The following is a 21,792-nucleotide window of genomic DNA, read 5'->3' on the forward strand; positions in this document are numbered from 1 at the left end:
AGACTGTCCCAGCAGGTTGAGGGCCTGACATGCTTATGACGCATGGGGTTCTCTTCAAAATACAGGAAAGCCCACCAGCTGCTTCTGAGGACAGGGAGGAGAAGGAACTGGTTTTGTCATCCCCCCATCAACCTGCTTTCTGTGATTTGGAGGAGTCTGCTGCTGTGACTGCTGCAGACATACAGTGGGATTGGGGCCTTGGATTTTAAGTCCTTCATGCAGCAGAAAAAAAGGATATGAACCACACACCTTTCTGCCTGGGCAAGCGTCAGCTTCTGCCTTCTTTGCAGTAGGAAAGATAATGTATTTCCATGAGCGAGAAAAATAAATGAAAGCCATCAGTTTTGTGTAAAAGGTAAAGGTAAAGGGACCCCTGACCATTAGGTCCAGTCGTGGCCGACTCTGGGGTGCGGCGCTCATCTCGCTCTATAGGCTGAGGGAGCCGGCATACAGCTTCCGGGTCATGTGGCCAGCATGACTAAGCCACTTCTGGCAAACCAGAGCAGCACACGGAAACGCCGTTTACCTTCCCACCGGAGCAGTACCTATTTATCTACTTGCACTTTGACAAGCTTTCGAACTGCTAGGTTGGCAGGAGCAGGGACCGAGCAACGGGAGCTCACCCCGTCACGGGGATTCGAACCACTGACCTTCCGACCGGCAAGCCCTAGGCTCTGTGGTTTAACACACAGCGCCACCTGCACCACAGCGCCGCCCGCACACAGCGATCACATTAGTGAGCATCTAATAAAGATAAGCAGGGACGCGGGTAGGGCTGTGGGTAAAAACCTCAGTGCCTAGGACTTGCTGATCGCACGTTCGGCGGTTCGAATCTCTGCGGCGGGGTGCGCTCCCGTTGCTCGGTCCCAGCTCCTGCCCACCTAGCAGTTCGAAAGCACCCCTAAGTGCAAGTAGATAAATAGGTACCGCTTTATAGCGGGAAGGTAAATGGCGTTTCTGTGTGCTGCACTGGTGCTGGCTCACCAGATGCCGCTTAGACACGCTGGCCATGTGACCCGGAAGTGTCTCCGGACAGCCCTGGCTCCCGGCCTTTTGAGCGAGATGAGCACGCAACCCTAGAGTCGGACACAACTGGCCCGTATGGGCAGAGGTACCTTTACCTTTAATAAAGATAAGCACCAACACTGATACACATGCAGGAACTTTTACAGCAGAGATAGCAAATTCGTGTGCCACCCCCCCCCAGCTCAGTTGCCATACCAGCAGGCCCATGGTCAGGGATGAGGGGAGGTGGGGTTCAACAACATCTGGAGGGCTACAGGTTTCTCATCGCTGCATTTGGTGGTGGGACAGAATATTGCTTAAAGCAGAGATTTTCAATGTTTTTGAGTCCATGGTTCCCTTGACCAACATTCTTTCTGTGGCACCCCTGTGGGGCTCAGGAGCCCAGTTATATGCCACCCCTTGCCTGCAGAGCCGGCAGCCCCTCGCCGCTTTTTGAACACCCTCTTTTGTGAAGTGTTCCCTCAGCCTCCTCTCCCTTCTCCTTGGGAGTCCTCTGGGCAGTTGCAGCTGCTGCCCCTGATCTCGGAGCTGCCCCAAAGAGAAGTGCCTCCTCACACTGCCCCACAGGGGCCTGGGAAGCATCCCCTGGCCAGCCCCAGAGGCACCATTCGCCTGGGCCGTGCAACCCTTTGGGAGACAGCAGTGGCGTAGCGTGGGTTGTCAGCACCCGGGGCAAGGCAAGTAATTTGCGCCCCCTAACCCGTGGATTTGCGCCCCCTAACCCGTGGATTTGCACCCCCTAACCCGTGGATTTGCACCCCTAACCCCTGGTGCAGCCGGCCCCCCCTGCACCCCCCACGCTACGCCACTGGGAGGCAGAGATGTGAGAGGACATCAGAGGAGGGAGGGAAGGAAAGAGGGACAGAGGCCAGACACCCATGACTGTCATTCAAGGCACCCCAGGGTGCCACAGCACACTGGTTGAAAACCACTGGCTTAAAGGATTCTGAATTCTTGAAGGAAAAGAGAGAGTGGGGGGAGGGACACATATCCCTTTTATTGTGGGCTGAGTGAATATGGCATGAGTGCCATTCAAGCCCTGCAAATTGGAGTCATCATTCATATTGCTAGATACACAAGATCACATGGAATACAGTCAGTAATAACCCTCTGGGTCTGCCACAGAAATCATGTGTGTGAGTGTTTGGCGCAAGGACCAGCCCTCTGCCCTTAATGGGTATGCCCAGACCCTTTCCCTAAAAATGTCATCCTAATTATATTTTTATTAATTTTTTAAAAAATGAACAGCTAGCTCTTCTACTGATTGAGATAAAAGTGAACAGTCAGTACTCTGCCACCCAAACTTACAGGCCAGTTGGTGATCAATGGTGCCCGTATCATACCCACCCCCTTCAAATCTTACAGAAACAGGGAAAACCCCCGTCTTCAACTTTGAACTCTTCTACTGTCTTCTCACATTGAGGCAAGACACTTAGGCACACACCCCATGCCCCCCCAACCAAGGCTCCCTGTGTCCTGAAGTGAGTTGGGTCCCTTCTGCCACCCATGCTGATGCCAAGGTAAATGGGGATGTTTATGATGTCCAGCACTGAAAAGATAAATGCACAGCAGGAACAGTAATTAAGTTTTGCTCCAGCTCTCCCAAGCTTGGTTCTTTCCAGAAGAGTTGCTGTTCCAATACACCACCTCTAGGCGTCACTGTTGGGTCTGTTAACAATAGTTGTGTGCTGTCTAATTGGCACACCTGTGCCAGTCCTGGGAAGTGTGCAAGGGCATCGTTGCCAGTGTTAGCAGTTCATCCAGCGCTCGGCTGTGCTCAGTGGGTAGCCCCGGTCTACTCTCAGTTGGTCGTTGAGTCTCCAGTAGATGCCGCCCTTGAAAAAGTAGACTTTGCCGTTCTCCCAGGTGAATGCGGCGTCCAGGTGTGACGGCGCCCCTGAGAAAAGGCTGGAGATTTTCCTGGGGAGAGTGGAGAAGTGGCTTCCCAGTTCGTCCCATTGCCAGTAGCCCGTGCCCTAGGGAAAAAAGAGAGGAATGGTTGCACTTTCCCCAGTAATAATAGTAATAATAATTTTATTATTTGTACCCCACCCATCTGACTGGGCTGCTCCAGACCCTCTGGGTGGCTTCCAGCATATACAAAAACATAACAAAACACTAAACATTTAAAATGTCCCTATACAGGGCTGCTTTCAGATGACTTCTAAAGGTTGTTCCATTTCCTCTGGTGTTCCCCACAGAGATAGGAAACTAGGAGATCTATCTATCATCTATCTATCTATCATCTATCTATCTATCTATCTATCTATCTATCTATCTATCTATCTATCATCTATCTATCATCTATCTATATCTATCATCTATCTATCTATCTATCTATCTATCTATCTATCATCTATCTATCTATCATCTATCTATCTATCTATCTATCTATCTATCTATCTATCTATCTATCATCTATCTATCTATCTATCTATCTATCATCTATCTATCTATCATCTAGGATCTATCATCTATCTATCTATCTATCTATCTATCTATCTATCTATCTATCTATCTATCTATCTATATCTATATCTATATCTATCATCTATCTATCTATCTATCTATCTATATCTATCTATCATCTATCTATCTCTATCTATCTATCATCTATATCATCTATCTATCTATCTATCTATCTATCTATCTATCTATCTATCTATCATCTATCTATCTATCTATCTATCTATCTATCTATCTATCTAATCATCTGTCATCTATCTCCTAACTTTTCCATTTTGAGGTGAAAGTCACCACTGGACATGAAAAAGTGTACGTGAAACTGTTCCGAGCAAAAGGCTTTTTATTACTGTTTAAAAACGTGCTGCTGGAAAGGCAAACAAGAAAACCATCCAGCCAGAAAGCAGGCAGTGATCACCCTAACCTCCCATTGTCTTGGGAGCCATAAATAGATGTTATTGGCCATTTTGCCACCACTAGAACAGTGTGAGTCCCTCTTCCCTCTGTTGCCTTCTGCCTGCTCCTACGGAGAGTACTCAATACATATCCACACCCTTCTCTTATGTCTCTCATCACCTCAAAGCTAGCATCCACCTGTCAAGGCTCATACTAAGAGAGGATCTGTTGTGCCCATTATGTCCCCTCAAAAATCTCCCACAATGCCTTGGGGCCTTGGGAATTCCTGCTTCTTTCTACCCTTCCCCAGTAAATGCCAGTGAATTGGGACATGAAAGGTGCCGCAGAGGAAAGGAATATTTAAACAGCACAGAATGAACACTGTTGCGACTTAAAGGCCAATATCCCCACACCCTAATCATTCATTCGCCCAAATTTTCTATTATTTGTCCCCCTGCTCACATTCTGCTCCTAGGCAGCCCATTTGTTGAAACTATTCCTGCCTCAATACTAGCCAGTAGCTGTCAGTCCCTTAGGTTTATTTCACAACATTCATATACCAAAAAACAACAACAACCCACCTAAACCCTAAAATATTAACAACAAAAGACCATTAAAACTAGGCATTTAAACATGTTCAAAAGATAATTGAACTTGACAGTAAGCAAAAAGAGAGAGTTTAAAACACATGTCTGCGTTCTACATGCCTGGATAGCGTAAGGGATAATATATTGCAATTGTTATTATTGCAGTTTACCTTAAAGATGAAGATCTTCTTGTTTTGAGGCCAGTAGAGGGCAGCATCTATCTTAGCTGGGATGCGGGTGAGGGGTTTGGGATAGCCAGGATCCAGCTTAAATCCCCGATAACGCCACAGTTTAATACCTGTAGCCAGAGTGACATGAATTAACAAGGAGCCAATGCGAGGATAACACACCAGCTGGCTAAAAGCTGGCAATACAAATGCAATCTGTGTCAGAGGCTTAAGCAGTTCTCAACCTGTGTGTCCCCAGATGTTGTTGGACTACAACTCCCATCATCCCTGAGCTCTGGCCTTGCTAGCTAGGGGTGATGGAAGTTGTAGTACAACAACATCTGGGGACCCATAGATTGAGAAAGGCTGGTTGGCCCTTTGGGGCTTGTGGGAGAAAAAAAGGGGTAATCATCATCATCATCATCTATTTATTCCCCCAGCCACTCTGGACGGCTCCCAACAGAATATTAAAAACACGATTCAAACATCAAACATTAAAAACTTCCCTAAACAGGGCTGCCTTCAGATGTCTTCTAACAGTCAGATAGTTGTTTATTTCCTTGACATCAGATGTCTTCTAAAAGTCAGATAGTTGTCTATTTCTTTGACATCTGAAGGGAGGGCGTTCCACAGGGCGGGCGCCACTACCGAGAAGGCCCTCTGCCTGGTTCCCTGTAACTTGGCTTCTTGCAGTGAGGAAACTGCCAGAAGGCCCTTGGAGCTGGACCTCAGTGTCCAGGCTGAACGATGGGGGTGGAGACGCTCCTTCAGGTATACTGGGCCGAGGCTGTTTAGGATTTAAACACTTTTGAGTTGCACACAGCTGATCAAGACAAAGAAGAGCTGCATCTGCAGAGGTACACAGCCTTTGGCGTAATAATCATAGTCATAATCTCTCTCCAAAGGACCAGGTTTAGATCATTTAGGGAAGCAGGAAGCTTATTTCTCAACTCTCAGACCCACAGACCTTTGAAGAAGTAGGTGCGCCCAGTTCGGGGAGAATATACAGCTGCATCCAGCCCCCCAGGCAGCCCCTTCCACAGCGCCGAGATCTTCATGGGTGGGTTGGTACCAAAGTCTGTCACCGTCCACACGTAATCGCCACGGAAAGCGTAAGTCTTGTCATAGGGCCCTAGGCAAGGTGCAGAAGTGATGGATCAAATGTTAAAAAGTGGGAATCTAGCATGCTAATCTTTTTAGTCCCAAAAGGGGTGTGTTTCTGCTTTGAGTCAGTTTTGCATGTGTTCATTCATAAATCCAGTGCTTTTTTTCCTGAGGGGACGCATACCCCTAAACATTTTGTGAATCTAACGGGAGAAGAAACTAAAAATGTAGAAAAATAAAATAGTTTCTTCTCTAGGAAGGTGAATCGTCAGTTCCGTTGCTACCCCCAATGGAGGCCTCATTTTCTGTCACGGTGTTTCCTGAGTCTCAGACGGAATGAGACTCCGTTTTTTTGACTGTGGCTTGTGACTTCGTTTTTGTGACTTGTTTTTATGACTGTGTGTCCCAAAATCAGTTTTTGCAACTGATTGGTTGATTTTGTGACTGCAGAAATGTATAAAAGCCCCCCATCCAAACAATGACTATAATCAGTGCACATAAGGGGGGGTGGAATTAAATTTTAATGTTTATCATCTACAATACTGTATTATTTATTTTATAGTAGAGTACATTGATTCTTGCTTTCATTTTATGGATCAATGGTCTCATTAGATAGTAAAATTCATGTTAAATTGCTGTTTTGGGGGTTGTTTTTAAAAGTCTGGAACGAATTAATTAATCTGTTTTGCATTACTTTCTATGGGAAAGCACACCTTGGTTTTGGAACAGACTTCTGGAACGGATTAAGTTTGGGAATCAAGGTACTACTGTATAATGAAACATCATATAGCCAGCTAGAAAGGGATACCGGGGAGACATCCATTTATGCAAACCTGGGATGGGTTGAGTATGTTCTGGAAGGTGGTGGTGTTTGGATTTAGGGGTTGGAGTGAGGAAGGGGCCTTACCTAGCATGATAGCATCCAGTCCATCTTTGCATGGGTTAGGGATTTTACTAGGCTTCTGTGAAACAGCCGGGACAGTACTGTGGGCAGGTGAAGTCACTGTTGTTGATGTCGTTGGGATGGTCTTCTTGCCTGCAGGTAAATATAAGGAAGGGAATTATTTTTGGGTGCCCAGCATCTCCACCAAAAAGGAAAAAGGAAAAAGGAAGGGAAATAATTGTAAAAGTGTTGGAAATGGAAAGAGAAAGAAGGTTTCTTTTTATCCTATGAGGTGGTCTTGTGGCAAGGTTAAAGCTTACTGCGAAATGATATATAATGAATTGAAAAAAATGTTTAAAATAACATTTGTAAAAAAAAAAAAAGACAGAATATTTCCTTTTGGGAACTACAGGGGCAGAACTACCCAAACTGTACAGAAATTTATTCACGTATGCGGCTACAGCGGCAAGAATGTTATTTGCAAAAAAATGGACAGAAGAAGTTCTGATGAAAGAAGAAAGGAGACAAAAACGTATGGAATATGCAGAAATGGCGAAACTTACTGGAAAAACAGGAAATCAAGAAACCAACTTTTAAAAAAATATAAGAATGGAAACGGTTTATTTAATATTTACAAACAAACTCTAAACAGCTAAGGATATTGGCAGGATTATTGTAATAACCTGCAGTTTTATAAGAGTATATGTTTAAAGCAGATGAATAAATGATTAAGTTAATTTGGAATATGCAGAGAGAGAGAGAGAGAGAGAGAGAGAGAGAGAGAGAGTGAAGAAAGAGGGGGAAGGAAGTCAACTTTTGAATGGTTAAAGTAATTGTAAAATTATTAAAATGTATAAAATTGAGAAGTCATATATATTAAAGGAAGGGAAATAACTGGGGTGAGAAAGAGGGTAGAATTCTTGGCCAGCTACTGATTCCTTGGCACTGGATTGACAAGTTGGTGTTTTGCCTCCCAACCCATCCAGAACCTACTTGAGGAAGGATCAGGAAGAAGTTCTGGTGTTACCTGGCAACCGTCCGCACCTCCCCTAGAGAGCAGCGGCCTGCCTCATGATTTGAAAACAGGCCCAAGCCTCTCATAATTAGGAACAGGCCTCCCTGTTGCTAGGGTATACAATAGCTGAAACAGAGCATGAAGGCAGCAGTGGGTGGAGTAGTGAGATGCAGAGAGAGGAAATGAGTGTTGGGGCAGGGGGTGATCCAGAGGAAAGGCAGAACCATTTCTTTGAAGGTTTAGGATTATCACTTAATAGTTTGTCACGAGCACTGACCATACCTATTTTCTACATGGACACCACACCTTTGGAAAAACAGCTGCCTCAAAGACGAACTTGCACTCATTGTGCATTTAAAATGGGGTGGGGTGGAGGATCAGAATAATATGTCTATAGAACATATCCTTCCCTGGCTTCATTTAAACATTTATTTTAAATGTGCCCATATTTTTCGCTCTATAAGACGCACCAGACCACAAGACACACCTAGTTTTTGGAGGAGGAAAACAAGAAAAATAATATTCTGAATCTCAGAAGCCAGAACAGCAAGAGGGATCGCTGCGCAGTGAAAGCAGCAATGCCTCTTGCTGTTCTGGCTTCTGAGATAGCTGCACAGCCTGCATTCGCTCCATAAGACCCACACACATTTCCCCTTACTTTTTAGGAGGGAAAAAGTGAGTCTTATAGAGCAAAAAATATGGTAATTCATCATCATTTTAAAAATGTATCTACACTGCTACAAAACCTCACAGCACTTTACAAATTAAGAAATACAGCGGAACCTTGGTTCTCAAACGACTTAGTTGACGAACAAATTGGCTCCCGAATGCCAAAAACCCAGAAGTAAGTGTTCCGGTTTTTGAACGTTTTTCGAACGTCCAACGCTCCTGCAGCCAATCTGAAGCTGCGCCTTTGTTTTTGAAAGGTTTCGGGAGTCGACCGGACTTCCAGAAAGGATTACTTTTGAGAACCAAGGTACCACTGTATTACAATACAGAAAACTGGGTTGTTTTAAAACAAAAAAAGTATTATTTTCATGACTTTGATATACTTGGATTGCTTTTTAGCTGGACTCTGGGAGGGTCCCAATGACCCAAATGAGGCACAGGCAACTGGCAGGTGTAGAAGAGACAGGGAACACGCATTATCTGGCCCCAAGGACTTCGCATCTGCCTCCAGCCTTGATTCCCAAGCCCTTTCCCTGCCTTTATGGCACACCTCAGTCAAGTGCCTGAGGCCCACATGATGGAAAGGCCTGAGTGCCAAATTAGATGTCAGAAACCCAGATCTGCTCCCATTGCATTCAAAGCAAGGAGTGCAGGTTTGCAAAGCGAAAGGGGCACATTGGTGGGCTGTGCTTTGAAACCCTCCCCCAGTCCGTACCATAAAGGGCCTGGATGCCTTCGATGTCATCGCGGTGCAGTCGGAAGCGCAGTCGGTAACCGCTGTAGGCAGGAGCCATGAGGGCCCCCGGTTGCCGGGAATGACCCAGCCCCAGAGCATGGCCAATCTCATGGGCAGCAATGATGCGCAGGTTGACGCCACGCGAGGTCCCTTCCGTCCAGTGCTCATCGGAATCAAAGTGAACTGTGCCTAACTCAGGGATGTCAGCATGGGCCAGGACATGTCCTGAGGAAGATAAAGGAAGGTGGGTTGAGAGCTGTGCGAGAAGCTCTTGCAAACTAAGCTAAGCTAAGTTAACCTAAACCTAAACCTAAACCTAAACCACCAAAACCAAAACCAAGCTAAGCTAAGCTAAACCAAACCAAGCCAAACTAAGCTAAACTAAACTAAGCTAAAAAGGTAAAGGTAATGGACCCCTGACAGTTAGGTCCAGTCGCAGACGACTCTGAGGCTGCGGTGCTCATCTCGCTTTACAGGCCGAGGGAGCTGGCGGTTGTCTGCAGACAGTTTTTCCAGGTCATGTGGCCAGCATGACTAAGCCACTTCTGGCAAACCAGAGCAACGCATGGAAACACCGTTTACCTTCCCGCCGAAGCGGTACCTATTTATCTACTTGCACTTTTGGGCACGCTTTTGAACTGCTAAGTTGGCAGGAGCTGGCACTGAGAAATGGGAGCTCACCCCGTCACGGGGATTCGAACCGCTGACCTTCTAATCAGCAAGCCCAAGAGGCTCAGTGTTTTAGACCACAGCGCCACCCGCGTCCTAAACTAAGCTAAAATAAACTAAGCTAAATTAAGCTAAGCTAAGCTAAACTAAACAAAAATCTATAATAATTATAATGCACGCAGATGTGTTGCACCCCGCCTATGTAGCAGAGAGCTATTCCAAATCTAGTGAAAGTGCCCTGTATAAACTACAAATAGGCACATGCTAACGACCATACTGAGTGAGATGCAACAAGGATGAACCTTTGCTTCTTTTTCAAGCCCACTGCAGCACAGAACGACAGAATCAGCTATTTAGGCCAATCCATTCTTCCCTGTGATTTAAGAAACCGCCTCAGCTTTAAAGTAGGGCTGAGCAATATCTGGTTTTCTACATCGTGATATATCAGCAACGAAACATTGTGATGTACCAATATATATCATGATGTCTGAAATAAGGATGAAGGCATTGGCCAGTTTCACGGTTTCCCCCACATTGCGATTTTTGCCGGTGCCTGCTCTTGTTCAAACCAGTTTGGGATGATGTATCACTTTAATGTCAACCCATTCTGGCACAAGAGAGGGCCTGCTCCTGTGCCTTTTTCCCATCGCTCCACCTGACCACAAAGCACCTCCTGTTGATGCTTCCAGCTTCTGGTACCCCCAGACACCCCCTCAGCAGAGGCTCCATCAAATCTCTGCAGCACAGCAGACAACACCTCCCTGTGGCACACCGCTTCAAGATCCCTGCTCCTTGCCAGCCCTATTCTACTCCCCAGGTCACTCCCCAACCCCCTGAGAGCAAAGCTTGGGTCCATACCAGGCCCATCAAAGGGCCGTGAGCAGCCCCAAGTAGAAGTGCCGTGGAAGGAGAGGCGGATGTCAGCACGGCCGCTTCGCACCTCCTGGAAGGTGAGCCGAGTCACGTCACTCCAGTACTTGAAAGCTGTCTGGATGGCAGTGCGTGTGGCTGCGGCCCCCAAATCCTCAGTGTGGCTGTAGATCCGGTAGGTCAAGTGCTTTTTGCGCCAGCGTCCTGCAGGGGGAGCCGCAGAGCAAGAGGTGTCAGTAACTGGGGCTTTTATCCCAGGAAAGTCACAGCTTAGCCTGGGTTATGTGATAGGAATGTTGAGGTCTTAAAAAGGCAAAGGTAAAGGGACCCCTGACCATTAGGTCCAGTCGTGACTGACTCTGGGGTTGCGACGCTCATCTCGCTTTATTGGCCGAGGGAGCCGGTGTACAGCTTCCGGGTCATGTGGCCAGCATGACTAAGCCGCTTCTGGCAAACCAGAGCTGCGCACGGAAACACCGTTTACCTTCCCGCCAGAGCGGTACCTATTTATCTACTTGCACTTTGACGTGCTTTCGAACTGCTAGGTTGGCAGGAGCAAGGACCGAGCAACGGGAGCTCACCCCGTCGCAGGGATTCGAACCGCCAATCTTCTGATTGGCAAGTCCTAGGCTCTGTGGTTTAACCCACAGCGCCACCTGCGTCCCACGTTGAGGTCTTAGATATATGTTAAATGTTCATAAGTCTACCAACCAAGCATGTGCATAGATCAGCACAGGAAGACCGACCTGGAAAATGGAAAACCCTCCCCATTGTATTTTCCTTCAGAAATCCTGTGTTAAGGGCACATTTAAGATATGAATAGGGTGTGAGCATGTGAACCTGGCTCAGGAACTAAGTATTTATCATTACAAAAGACTGGCCAGGCTCCCCAGGCAATGCAATCAAGTAAGCATTAACAGGTAACTTGCCAGACAGGAGGTAAACAACCCACTCAGATTTCTGCTGTAGACCGCCCCTTCTGTGATGTAGGTATGATGTTTCTGGGGGTGGTCTTGAGCTTTAAAATGTCTACATAAGGGCATATAGTTGAAGCCATGGTTTTCCCAGTAGTGATGTATGGAAGTGAGAGCTGGACCATAAAGAAGGCTGATCGCCGAAGAATTGATGCTTTTGAATTATGGTGCTGGAGGAGACTCTTGAGAGTCCCATGGACTGCAAGAAGATCAAACCTATCCATTCTGAAGGAAATCAGCCCTGAGTGCTCACTGGAAGGACAGATCCTGAAGCTGAGGCTCCAATACTTTGGCCACCTCATGAGAAGAGAAGACTCCCTGGAAAAAAACCCTGATGTTGGGAAAGGAAAGATGGAGGGCACAACAAGGAGAAGGGGACGACAGAGGACGAGATGGTTGGACAGTGTTCTCGAAGCTGCTAACATGAGTTTGCCCAAACTGCAGGAGGCAGTGGAAGACAGGAGTGCCTGGCGTGCTTTGGTCCATGGGGTTCACGAGGAGTCGGACACGACTAAACAACTAAACAACAACAACATAAGGGCGAACACACCTGGGTTCTGGGTTCCTCCTCCTCTCCTGTGTGTGAGGGGAGCACCCTGTTGCAACAGATCAATAAAGATCAGGCTTACTAGCCACTTTGCTTCTCAATATACTCTGGCTGGCCTCTGTTATTTTCTCCTACCAATAGGGAACCCACTTAAGGACTCTGTATGGGCTCTTGGATACCCCATAAGGGAAAAGGGCAGATTTTTGTTTACAACAGTTACAGGGAGAAGGTATAACAAACTCTTTACTTAATAGGGAGCCCGATTTTCAGAGCATGGAAACCTTACAGCATCCAAGCAACAAGAGAGATGTAACAAGAGGCTTGGGTGGTTGAGGGCACTTCAAGGATTGCAGAAGTACAAAAAAAAATGTTTATGGGGAAAATGCTTGTGGTGGTCAAGCAGTTCAGTGAGGAAGAGAACGTGCTCACTGGCCATGGACAGTTGGGGAAAACAGACAATGGGTGGAAGGAAATGGAGTATCCTGAGAAAGGTCATGGCTTGCTGGTTGGCTGGCTGGACAAACAGGAACACTCCATGTTGCAACATTTTGTTGCAGTTCAATTTGTTCCAGACAGTTCTTTGACTAAGCCTGCATCCTTATGCAGACTTACTGGGGGTGAGGGGAGTCCCAAGGAAATCAATGGGATTTACTTTTGAATATGATCCGGCTGCATGTCTTATTCACGATACTGCAGTCATTTCCAGACCCCCATTCTTGACTCAGAGCTGGTTCATATGGCCATTCTGCCTCCAGAGACTATTTTTTTTAATAAACAAAATCACTTCTTGTGGCTAATGTGTCACCAACTTCAATGGATTTCAAAATTGTTTCCCAGCAAACTCTGTGCTGCTTCAGAAGCTAATTGAGGTTGTTTACTTGCCAACAAAGGTCCGTATAGTTAAAGCTATGGTTTTCCCAGTAGTGATGTATGGAAGTGAGAGCTGGACCATAAAGAAGGCTGATCGCCAAAGAATTGATGCTTTTGAATTATGGTGCTGGAGGAGACTCTTGAGAGTCCCATGGACTGCAAGAAGATCAAACCTATCCATTCTGAAGGAAATCAGCCCTGAGTGCTCACTGGAAGGACAGATCCTGAAGCTGAGGCTCCAATACTTTGGCCACCTCATGAGAAGAGAAGACTCCCTGGAAAAGACCCTGATGCTGGGAAAGATGGAGGGCACAAGGAGAAGGGGACGGCAGAGGACGAGATGGTTGGATAGTGTTCTCGCAGCTACCAGCATGTGTTTGACCAAACTGCGGGAGGCAGTGGAAAACAGAAGTGCCTGGCGTGCTCTGGTCCATGGGGTCACGAAGAGTCGGACACGACTAAACAACAACAACAGGCCTGCAAAGGGCAGGGGACTCTTGCAACAGAAAATACCTCCGTTGATTCTTCTCTCACCAATCATGGACTTAGGAGACTCAGAGTGTCTTGGAGAGTTGGGCAGCAAAAGCCAACCCCTCATTTTTCTGCAGCCATTTTTTCAGCCATACATGATCACCACTACTGATCTTCCCTAGAAATGTGGATCTGCAGGAGACTTTGTCCTTGAAAGTTGGGTAATAGTGAGGCTGAACAGACCTGACTTTTGCCCTACATGTGTTTGTGCTGCAGAACATGCCTCTTCAATGTGCTGCAGTTTCTCAGCAGACAAGAATCCCCTGATGATAGAAAAAGTTTGAAAACCACAGACTTCGGTTGTTTGCCAAGTGCTGAATCTGCGTTTTTACATGCCACTGTCATCAGTGTGGACGGAACAATGCATAAGACATTCCAACTTCTCTTAGCGGGGGCGGGTTAATTAGATAACCCACTTTCTACAAGCAGGAAGCTACAGAGCACGTCCCCAGCTAGCAGGACTTAATCCAAGCTTTGTCAAATCTTCCTTGACTCCACTTCTGGCTATGACACTGGCTGGCGCATAACATGGCAACAATGGCGCATGGCTCACGGGGTACCCAAGTTGGCCATAATGTCAGAAATCACAGTTTCAGCTGGTGGCTGGGGATTCAGGTTTGGGCCTAAGTGAGTTGGGTTCCAGTTCCTGTTTACCCAGAAACACTTTGGGAAAGTCTAGCCTCAGTTTCCTAACTGGAAAAAAATGCAAAATATCTTTTGTGCTATTTTTAAAAGTATTAGCTGCTTCCCCCCCTCAAGAAAAGGAACGCACCATGAGAAGAGCAGCTTCATAAATAGAAACAATAACAACAAACAAATCAAATTCAGCTGATTTTTTTATAACAACCCAAAAATCAGCAACCCAAGTTAATTACCACCTATGAAGAAGTGGGAGGGGAGCTTTCCTTTGCTGCCAAAAGCTTAGCAAAGGCAAGGAGGACATTCCAAAACTGTGGGGCCACCACTAAACAGACCTTATTCAAGGCATCTACAAATCTGCTTGCCAGCTCATCAGCTGCTTATGATATTAGCTACATGCTTGCTAGCTCATCACAGCTGTGTATGAACATTAAAAAGTACAAGAAGGCTCTGCTGGTTTTTCAAATTATTTTTTAGCTTCTCCAAACGAGAAGAAATGGCTTTGCCCAGGCCTTCCTGCAAGTGCGATGACTTGGGATAACAGCAGGGTTTTACGTTGCAGTTTGTATAAGAGAAAAAACTACAAGAGGAGCCTCTCCCACTTGCTTCTCCATACCTCCTGCACAGTTAAGAGAAAACCCTCTGTCTCTGGGCAAGGGCAGGGTTTGGCTCATAAATAAATACCATAATTCTATAAGCCTTCGTTTAGAAGTTCCATAGATTTCAATGTGTTTCATTGCTCAACGTAGGGCTACCTTTGAAGGTGACCCAGAAACTGCAATTAATCCAGAATGCGGCAGCTACACTGGTGACTTGGAGTGGCCACTGGGACCACATAACACCGGTCCTGAGAGATTTGCATTGGCTCCCAGTACGTTTCCGAGCACAATTCAAAGTGTTGGTGCTGACCTTTAAAGCCCTAAAGGCCTCGGTCCTGTATATCTGAAGGAGCGTCTCCACCCCCATTGTTCAGCCCGGACACTGAGATCCAGCACCAAGGACCTTCTGGTGGTTCCCTCATTGCAAGAAGTGAGGTTACAGGGAAACAAGCAGAGGGCCTTCTCGGTAGTGGCGCCCACCCTGTGGAACACCCTCCCTTCAGATGTGAAGGAAATAAGCAGCTATCTTCTCTTTAAAAGACATCTGAAGGCAGCCCTGTTTAGCGAAGTTTTTAATATTTAATGCTGTATTGTTTTTAACACTTGATTGCAAGGCGCCCAGAGTGGCTGGGGAAACTCAGCCAGATGGGCGGGGTATAAATAAATTATTATTATTATTATTATTATTATTATTATTATTATTACTACTACTACTACTACTATACTACTACTACTACTACTATTACTATTATTGCATGGCACTAGTCTGACCACACAAAGCAAATTGAAGGACTAACAAATCTACTTCCTAGAATTCTTGCGCAGATGAGCTCTGCAGAGCCTGAGAAACACACTGTCCATTCAACCCTCCACTGGAATCGTTCATTATAAGGACAGCTCCAATTCCAGCGTTACTATGATCTCTGATCCCAACATTTCAACCTGCAGAATTCTCTGTTTAAAGATCCACGCAGCAGGAGAACTCCCTTTTTAGGGAAATGCCTTCGCACCAGCTTCCCTCAGCCCTATCCATCTCTCTGCTTCGGCCAGGAGGAGAGATCATTTGCCCAGCATCTTGCTTGGCCCCAAATTCAACAGTTTGAAGGATGCTCACCCAAGAGTAGATATTTGAGGGTCCTCTCATTGAACGGGTCTTCGACGCCGCAGCGGGGCTGCCGCATCTGGGAGAGGGTTGCTGCATCCAGATGTCCGGTAGAACGTAGTCCTGATGCAAGCTGGAAAGCCCTAAGGGGGCAGAAGTTGGGGGAGCAGAAGGCAAGGAGTCAGCATTTAACTGCGGTTCAGACATGACGGGTGGTTTGTGCAACGTGGTGAACCAAACTATACCTTAGTGAGACTATGCGAATGTGCAGGTTTCCAGAGAGGAGTTCACAGCCACTTTGCTCACCCCCCAGCCACGCCGTAGGATCCCACGTATTCATATACAGTGGTACCTCGGGTTAAGTACTTAATTCGTTCCGGAGGTCCGTTCTTAACTTGAAACTGTTCTTAACCTGAAGCACCACTTTAGCTAATGGGGCTTCCTGCTGCCGCCGCACCGCCGGAGCACGATTTCTGTTCTCATCCTGAAGCAAAGTTCTTAACCCGAGGTAATATTTCTGGGTTAGCGGAGTCTGTAACCTGAAGCGTATGTAACTCAAGGTACCACTGTATTCTCACTAAAAGCAGGGAACTATAGGAATGGTAGCTTTGTGAGGGGGAACAGGGGTCTCCTAACAATTCTCAGCACCCTTAACAAACTACAGCTCCCAGAATTCTTTGGGGTCGAGGGAAGCCATGACTGTTTAAAGTGGTTTGATGGTGCTTTAAATATATGGTGGGAATGTGGCTTAAGCCACGGTCTGGCCCTACCATGTTGTGGGAACCAGGTCGCTATGAGATGCTTCGCAGGGCAAATCAAAGCCTTTGTAATGGTTTCCCCTTGTTGTTTGGGTTGGGCTGTGTGTTTCTTGTTTCGTTTACCTCATGGCTCAAGTTTTACCTCACAGCATTCTCGATCTCCTCTTCGGTCAAAGCATTCGAGAACTGCTCCAGTGGCTTCTCTAAGTATCCGAACTGCAACAGGAAGTCCTGAAATGATGACACTTGTTAAAACCAACTCTCAGCCCCAACTCATTGGCACAGTCTCTCAGAGAACGGGCAGAAGGCCCACAAGGGCGTTCTTGTAAAGAGACCAACTTCTGTAGCAATGAGTGTTGCTGGGTGGGCAACAGACCACAGTTTGGACTGGCTTTCCCCATGCTTTATATCTCTTGAAATACGCTCCCTGCCCTTCTTTTTACAGGGAAACCTACTAAGCAGAATGAGGTTGTGCTGGTCTGGAGCCAAGAGATGTGTACATGTTGTCCCTTATTCTCACTGAATAGCTAAATATGGGAACAAGGTATCCTCCTGATTTCCATCTCCATAGGCCCGATTCCACTCCTTTCTAGACATGTCGGGAAACTCAAACTACCACCATGCTTACTCAGCAAATAAGAGGCTGGCCACAGCCATCTCTGCCAGCAACCCTCCTCCATCGATAGAAATCTCAAATGTCCCTGTCTGGAACTGAAATTCTTCACGGCATCATTCCTTGCTTTTGCAATGATGTGCACAGTACTTGTTTTTCTGCACTTTTCCTCAACTGGATCAATGGCAGGCATAGGCAAACCCGGCCCTCCAGATGTTTTGGGACTACAACTCCCATCATCCCTAAGTAACAGGACCAGTGGTCAGGGGTGATGGGAGTTGTAGTCCCAAAACATCTGGAGGGCCGAGTTTCCCTATGCCTGACCTATGGTCTGCCTGCTGCTACAACCAAACAGATTTCCCCACTCATATCCAACAGGGCAGGGGTCCTCAAACTTTTTCTGCCTGGTGGCGCATTTGGAAATCCAAGAAACTGTTGCAAGCACCATTATTTCACAAAAGAAAAACTGGTGATGCTCAGGAACAATGGGCAAAATATTATACCCAAACTCCTCACTCTTCAAAAGGGTACCTTAGTCTTTCAACAAGCTCCACATACTTTCAGATACCCCAGACTCTCCTATTACTTCTAAAGAGTTCATAATTGTTAAGGCCGTTCTCTCAGAACTTTCTGAGTCCATCTCAATTCCGCATATCAAACAGACAATTAAATTAAATCTCAACTCTGTTTTTGACAATTAAATTCCCATGAATTTTGCATTGTGCCATATATATATTTATTTTTTACAACTAATAGCAACTGGGATCAGGGTGGTGATTTAAACCAGTGGATCAGTATAGGGGCAAAGGGCTAGAACCTCTGTCCCCAAACCAAATCGAAATTCGAACACCAAGCAGACGCTATTTGAAAAAGAAAATTACATGGGAAGTTCCAAGCACAGAACACCAGCGTAAGATGTAGCTTTGCCCTTCATTCTTGCAAAGGCTTTCTCCATCTCACACATAGCTCAACAAATACTGCTTTACACAACAAATACTGCTTTACAAAGAAAGTCCAGTTTTCCTTTTTGGACCCCACATTCCCATTTGCTTTACTCGTCTTTCGGAGGGGTTCTGTATCCCATTTTAAGTAACATCCAGTGGGTTGAGAGCTGGTGGGGAGAACTAATCTGCTGCTTTTTTTTTTAATCTTCTGCTGGTGGTTACCTCCCCGCCCCTGCCCCCGCACTACTCATGCCAGACTGCTATTACTTGACTTGCTTGCTTTGAGCCAAAACTGCCCTTCTACATGCCACTTCAAGTCTTCTCCATGTCAGCCAAAGCTGCAAGTTCTGCTCATGGCAAATGAATCAGTTAAATGACTGTTTTAACACAAGCAAGGCGTCACCAAGGGCAAAAGAAAGAAAGAAAAAGGGAAGTCTTCATGTTCAAAGCAGCAGCACACTTTGGATAGGTCACAGAGAAAGCATCAAGTCTTCCTTCTAGCATTTCCCAAATATATCTTGTTCTTTAACTTGCCCTTGGTTCGGAGAGACTTCTTTGGTGCCTAAAACAGCTGGGTAATATTGCAAAGAGGGACGCGGGTGGCGCTGTGGGTTAAACCACAGAGCCTAGGACTTGCCGATCAGAAGGTCAGCGGTTTGAATCCCCGCAACGGAGTGAGCTCCTGTTGCTCGGTCCCTGCTCCTGCCAACCTAGCTGTTGGAAAGCACATCAAAGTGTGAGTAGATAAATAGGTACCGCTCCGGCGAGAAGGTAAACGGCGTTTCCGTGCGCTCATCTGGTTTGCCAGAAGCGGCTTAGTCCTGCTGGCCACATGACCCGGAAGCTGTACGCCGGCTCCCTCAGCCAATAAAGTGAGATGAGCGCCGCAACCCCAGAGTCGGTCACGACTGGACCTAATGGTCAGGGGTCCCTTTACCTTTTTTAATCTTGCAAAGGGAATGGATGTTTCAGGAATTAGGACACCTGGCCAAGAAAATCTACCATATATCTCAGGAAAATAAGAAAGATATATCTTGAGGTTTTTTGGAAGAGGGTAGGAATACAGGAAGCTGCCCTCTTTATCCTGAGCCAGGACATTGGTCCATCTAGCTCACAACTGTCTGGGCTGACTGGCAGGGATTCTTGGGGTTTTTAGGGAGGGAATATTCCCAGCTCTACAGGAGATGCCAGGGAATGAACCTAGGACCTTCTGCAAGCAAGGGAGATGTTCTTCCCATGAGCTACAGCCTTTCGCTAAGCAGAAGCAAACCCAAGGTTGGGGGAACAGTGGAGAATGCAAGCTGGGTTCAAGGAACAAGAGTAAAACTGTGAAGAAAAAGAAGAAGGAAAAGGAAAAGAGAAGTCAGCACTAGGATAGCCGAGAGACTCTGCTTTCCTACTTCACATCCCGCACAAACACACCACAAACAGCTCACAAAGGGTGGAAACTCCTTGCCAATCTTCTGCACAGCAGCCAAAGCGGTTTGCTTCTGTTATGATTGCCCACCGCACCCACCCATAAATGTTCAGCTTGGTTCCTGCTGCTACAGGGAGGCCCAGGCAGCTGAGGGTTTCTTTTGGCCAGAGAAATCTTCCTCCAGGCCTCCTGTCCCTTTCTGGGGAAAGTTTGCACTAAGCAAAGCTTTGCAAGATAAGCCAGGAGACACGGATAAGGCTGGAGGCATCTAGGAAAGTTTCAAGGTTCCATTGCCAGGACTGAAGGCCTGGAGAAAGTCAGGAAAGTCTGGGGTTGGGGTTGTAGGTCACAGCTGAGGAACAATCCTACCCTGCTTGTCCACATTCTCCCGTGTGACCCCCATCACTGCAAATGCACTGACTCCACTTCTCAGCCTACAGACTTAGAGGGGCCACCCAAGCCCTACCTACCATGGCTTCTTTCTTCTCCGCTCGGTTGAGAGCAGCACCTTTGGAAGAGCAGATCAAAGCATAGACCTGGAACAGCAGCAGCAGCAACGGAAGCTGTGGCAGCCTCATGTCCAGTTTCTCCTTAGACCCTCGGCAGCAACACAGAGCAACGCTTCCTTGCAGGAAACTCCACAGAGCTCTTCAGAAACTGCTTTTGCTGGAAGGGAACCAAAGCGGCGCTGGAGCTCTTTCTCTCCACTTCCTCCCTCCGCGGCTCAAGCTTTGCTCTGTCCTCCCTGCTCCCTCCATCCATCCATATCTTCGCTCCCTGCTTTCTCAAGTTTATAAATCTCCTAACAGCAGGAGTGAGTCATTTCCAACTCAAACATGTTGCAACCGCAAAGCCTGGAAGAGCCCCCTCTGCGAAGATTAACTCTTCGCAGAGCAAACACTCCCTGCAAGCCCTTCTGTTGAAAGGGCTCCTAATAACAAGGCCTGTACGGTGGCATTGGGGTCTCATTGCGATTCAGATAAAGGCCTGCGATCTAGAAACACAAGAAAAGTTAGTGCACCCCACCCCCAAAAGTACACAAAGCAAAAGAGAGTCTCTGCAGCTACAGGGGCCTGTTGTAGGGATGGATAAATCTGTGGTCATCCAGATGTGGGGCTACTGATCCCATCTTCCCTGACCATTGGCTACGCTGGCTAGAGCTGACGAGAGTTTGCAACATCTGGAGGGCCCCCACTCCTGGCCCACTGCCATCTCTGCAGTTGAATTCAGAGAATTCCCAGCAGTTTGTACTCATAGATGCACAAGTGCCAGGAATGAAACCTGCATAACATTCTGTCAAGGCCTTGCAGTGAGGAAATCTCACTTGCTTCTTATTCCCCAGAAATGCTTTGGATAGGCCAGGCCTAGGCAAACTTGGCTCTCCAGATGTTTTGGACTACAACTCCCATTATCCCTTACCATTGGTCCTGTCAGCTAGGGATGATGGGAGTTGAAGTCCCAAAACATCTGCAGGGCCGAGTTTTCCTATGCCTGGGATAGGCTGGCACTACCGTATGGACAGAGGCCTCCCCAGCAGGGCATGTCATCTTAAGGGGGTGAAATTTACCGTAATTTTTTGCTGATTTCTTCTGCAATGTGTTTTTGGGCCTGAGGAATTCCTATCTGCTATTATGTTTGTGATTTGGGACAACATCTAGCTTGGTAAATCTACACTCGGTGAAGAAGCACATAAACTGCTTTTGGAGAACCAAAGAATTGTAATTTTACCTTCTGAGAATGTCAAGTAATGTTTAATGATGATGATGATGGCATCCGTCTGTCTCAAGAGACAATGGAGTGCGCCTCCGGGGGTGAAATCAAACTGCTGTGCTAGTGGCACTGAAATGACCTCCCTGGGCGCAAGCCTAGGCAGTGTGCATGGAGGTCCTGGGCTGCCTGGACAACAATATTCCCGCTCACAGCCTCACTGATGTGGTCCAAAGGAAAGCAGAGCACTACATTTGGCACCAGCACAGCTGCAGGAGCTGCCATACAAGATGCCGTTCAATCATTTCAGGGACTCCAATCCGGATTTGTATAGGGTTTACTCCTTCGCCTTTTCTTCTCCTACAAGGCAGCAGATGTTAAGGAGTCTTTCCTTCTCCTAGGTGGGCTACCTTCCCAAATTGACAAGCCCCATCTGCCCCTCACATCCCTCTACGGCATGTGCAGAAACTTCCTTCTTGACCATTGGAGCCACTATTGGTCCCATT

The 21,792-nt window shown here is 46.8% G+C and overlaps 1 protein-coding gene across 1 annotated transcript; it reads right to left on the bottom strand.

Annotated features, from left to right (window-relative positions):
• Positions 1–1,998: 1,998 nt before the first annotated feature.
• On the bottom strand, positions 1,999–20,377 carry MMP19 (matrix metallopeptidase 19). Its single transcript, XM_081898763.1, has 9 exons — positions 20,050–20,377; positions 16,748–16,836; positions 15,860–15,990; positions 10,574–10,789; positions 9,026–9,271; positions 6,651–6,779; positions 5,607–5,771; positions 4,643–4,770; positions 1,999–3,002 (listed from the first exon to the last, which is right to left on the bottom strand). Exons 1-9 carry the CDS (start codon positions 20,155–20,157, stop codon positions 2,775–2,777), a joined length of 1,440 nt encoding a protein of 479 aa, XP_081754889.1. The 5' UTR covers positions 20,158–20,377; the 3' UTR covers positions 1,999–2,774.
• Positions 20,378–21,792: the final 1,415 nt, after the last annotated feature.

This window comes from Podarcis melisellensis (assembly GCF_964234715.1).
Source record: "Podarcis melisellensis genome assembly, chromosome: 2".
Classification (NCBI taxonomy): Eukaryota; Metazoa; Chordata; class Lepidosauria; order Squamata; family Lacertidae; genus Podarcis; species Podarcis melisellensis.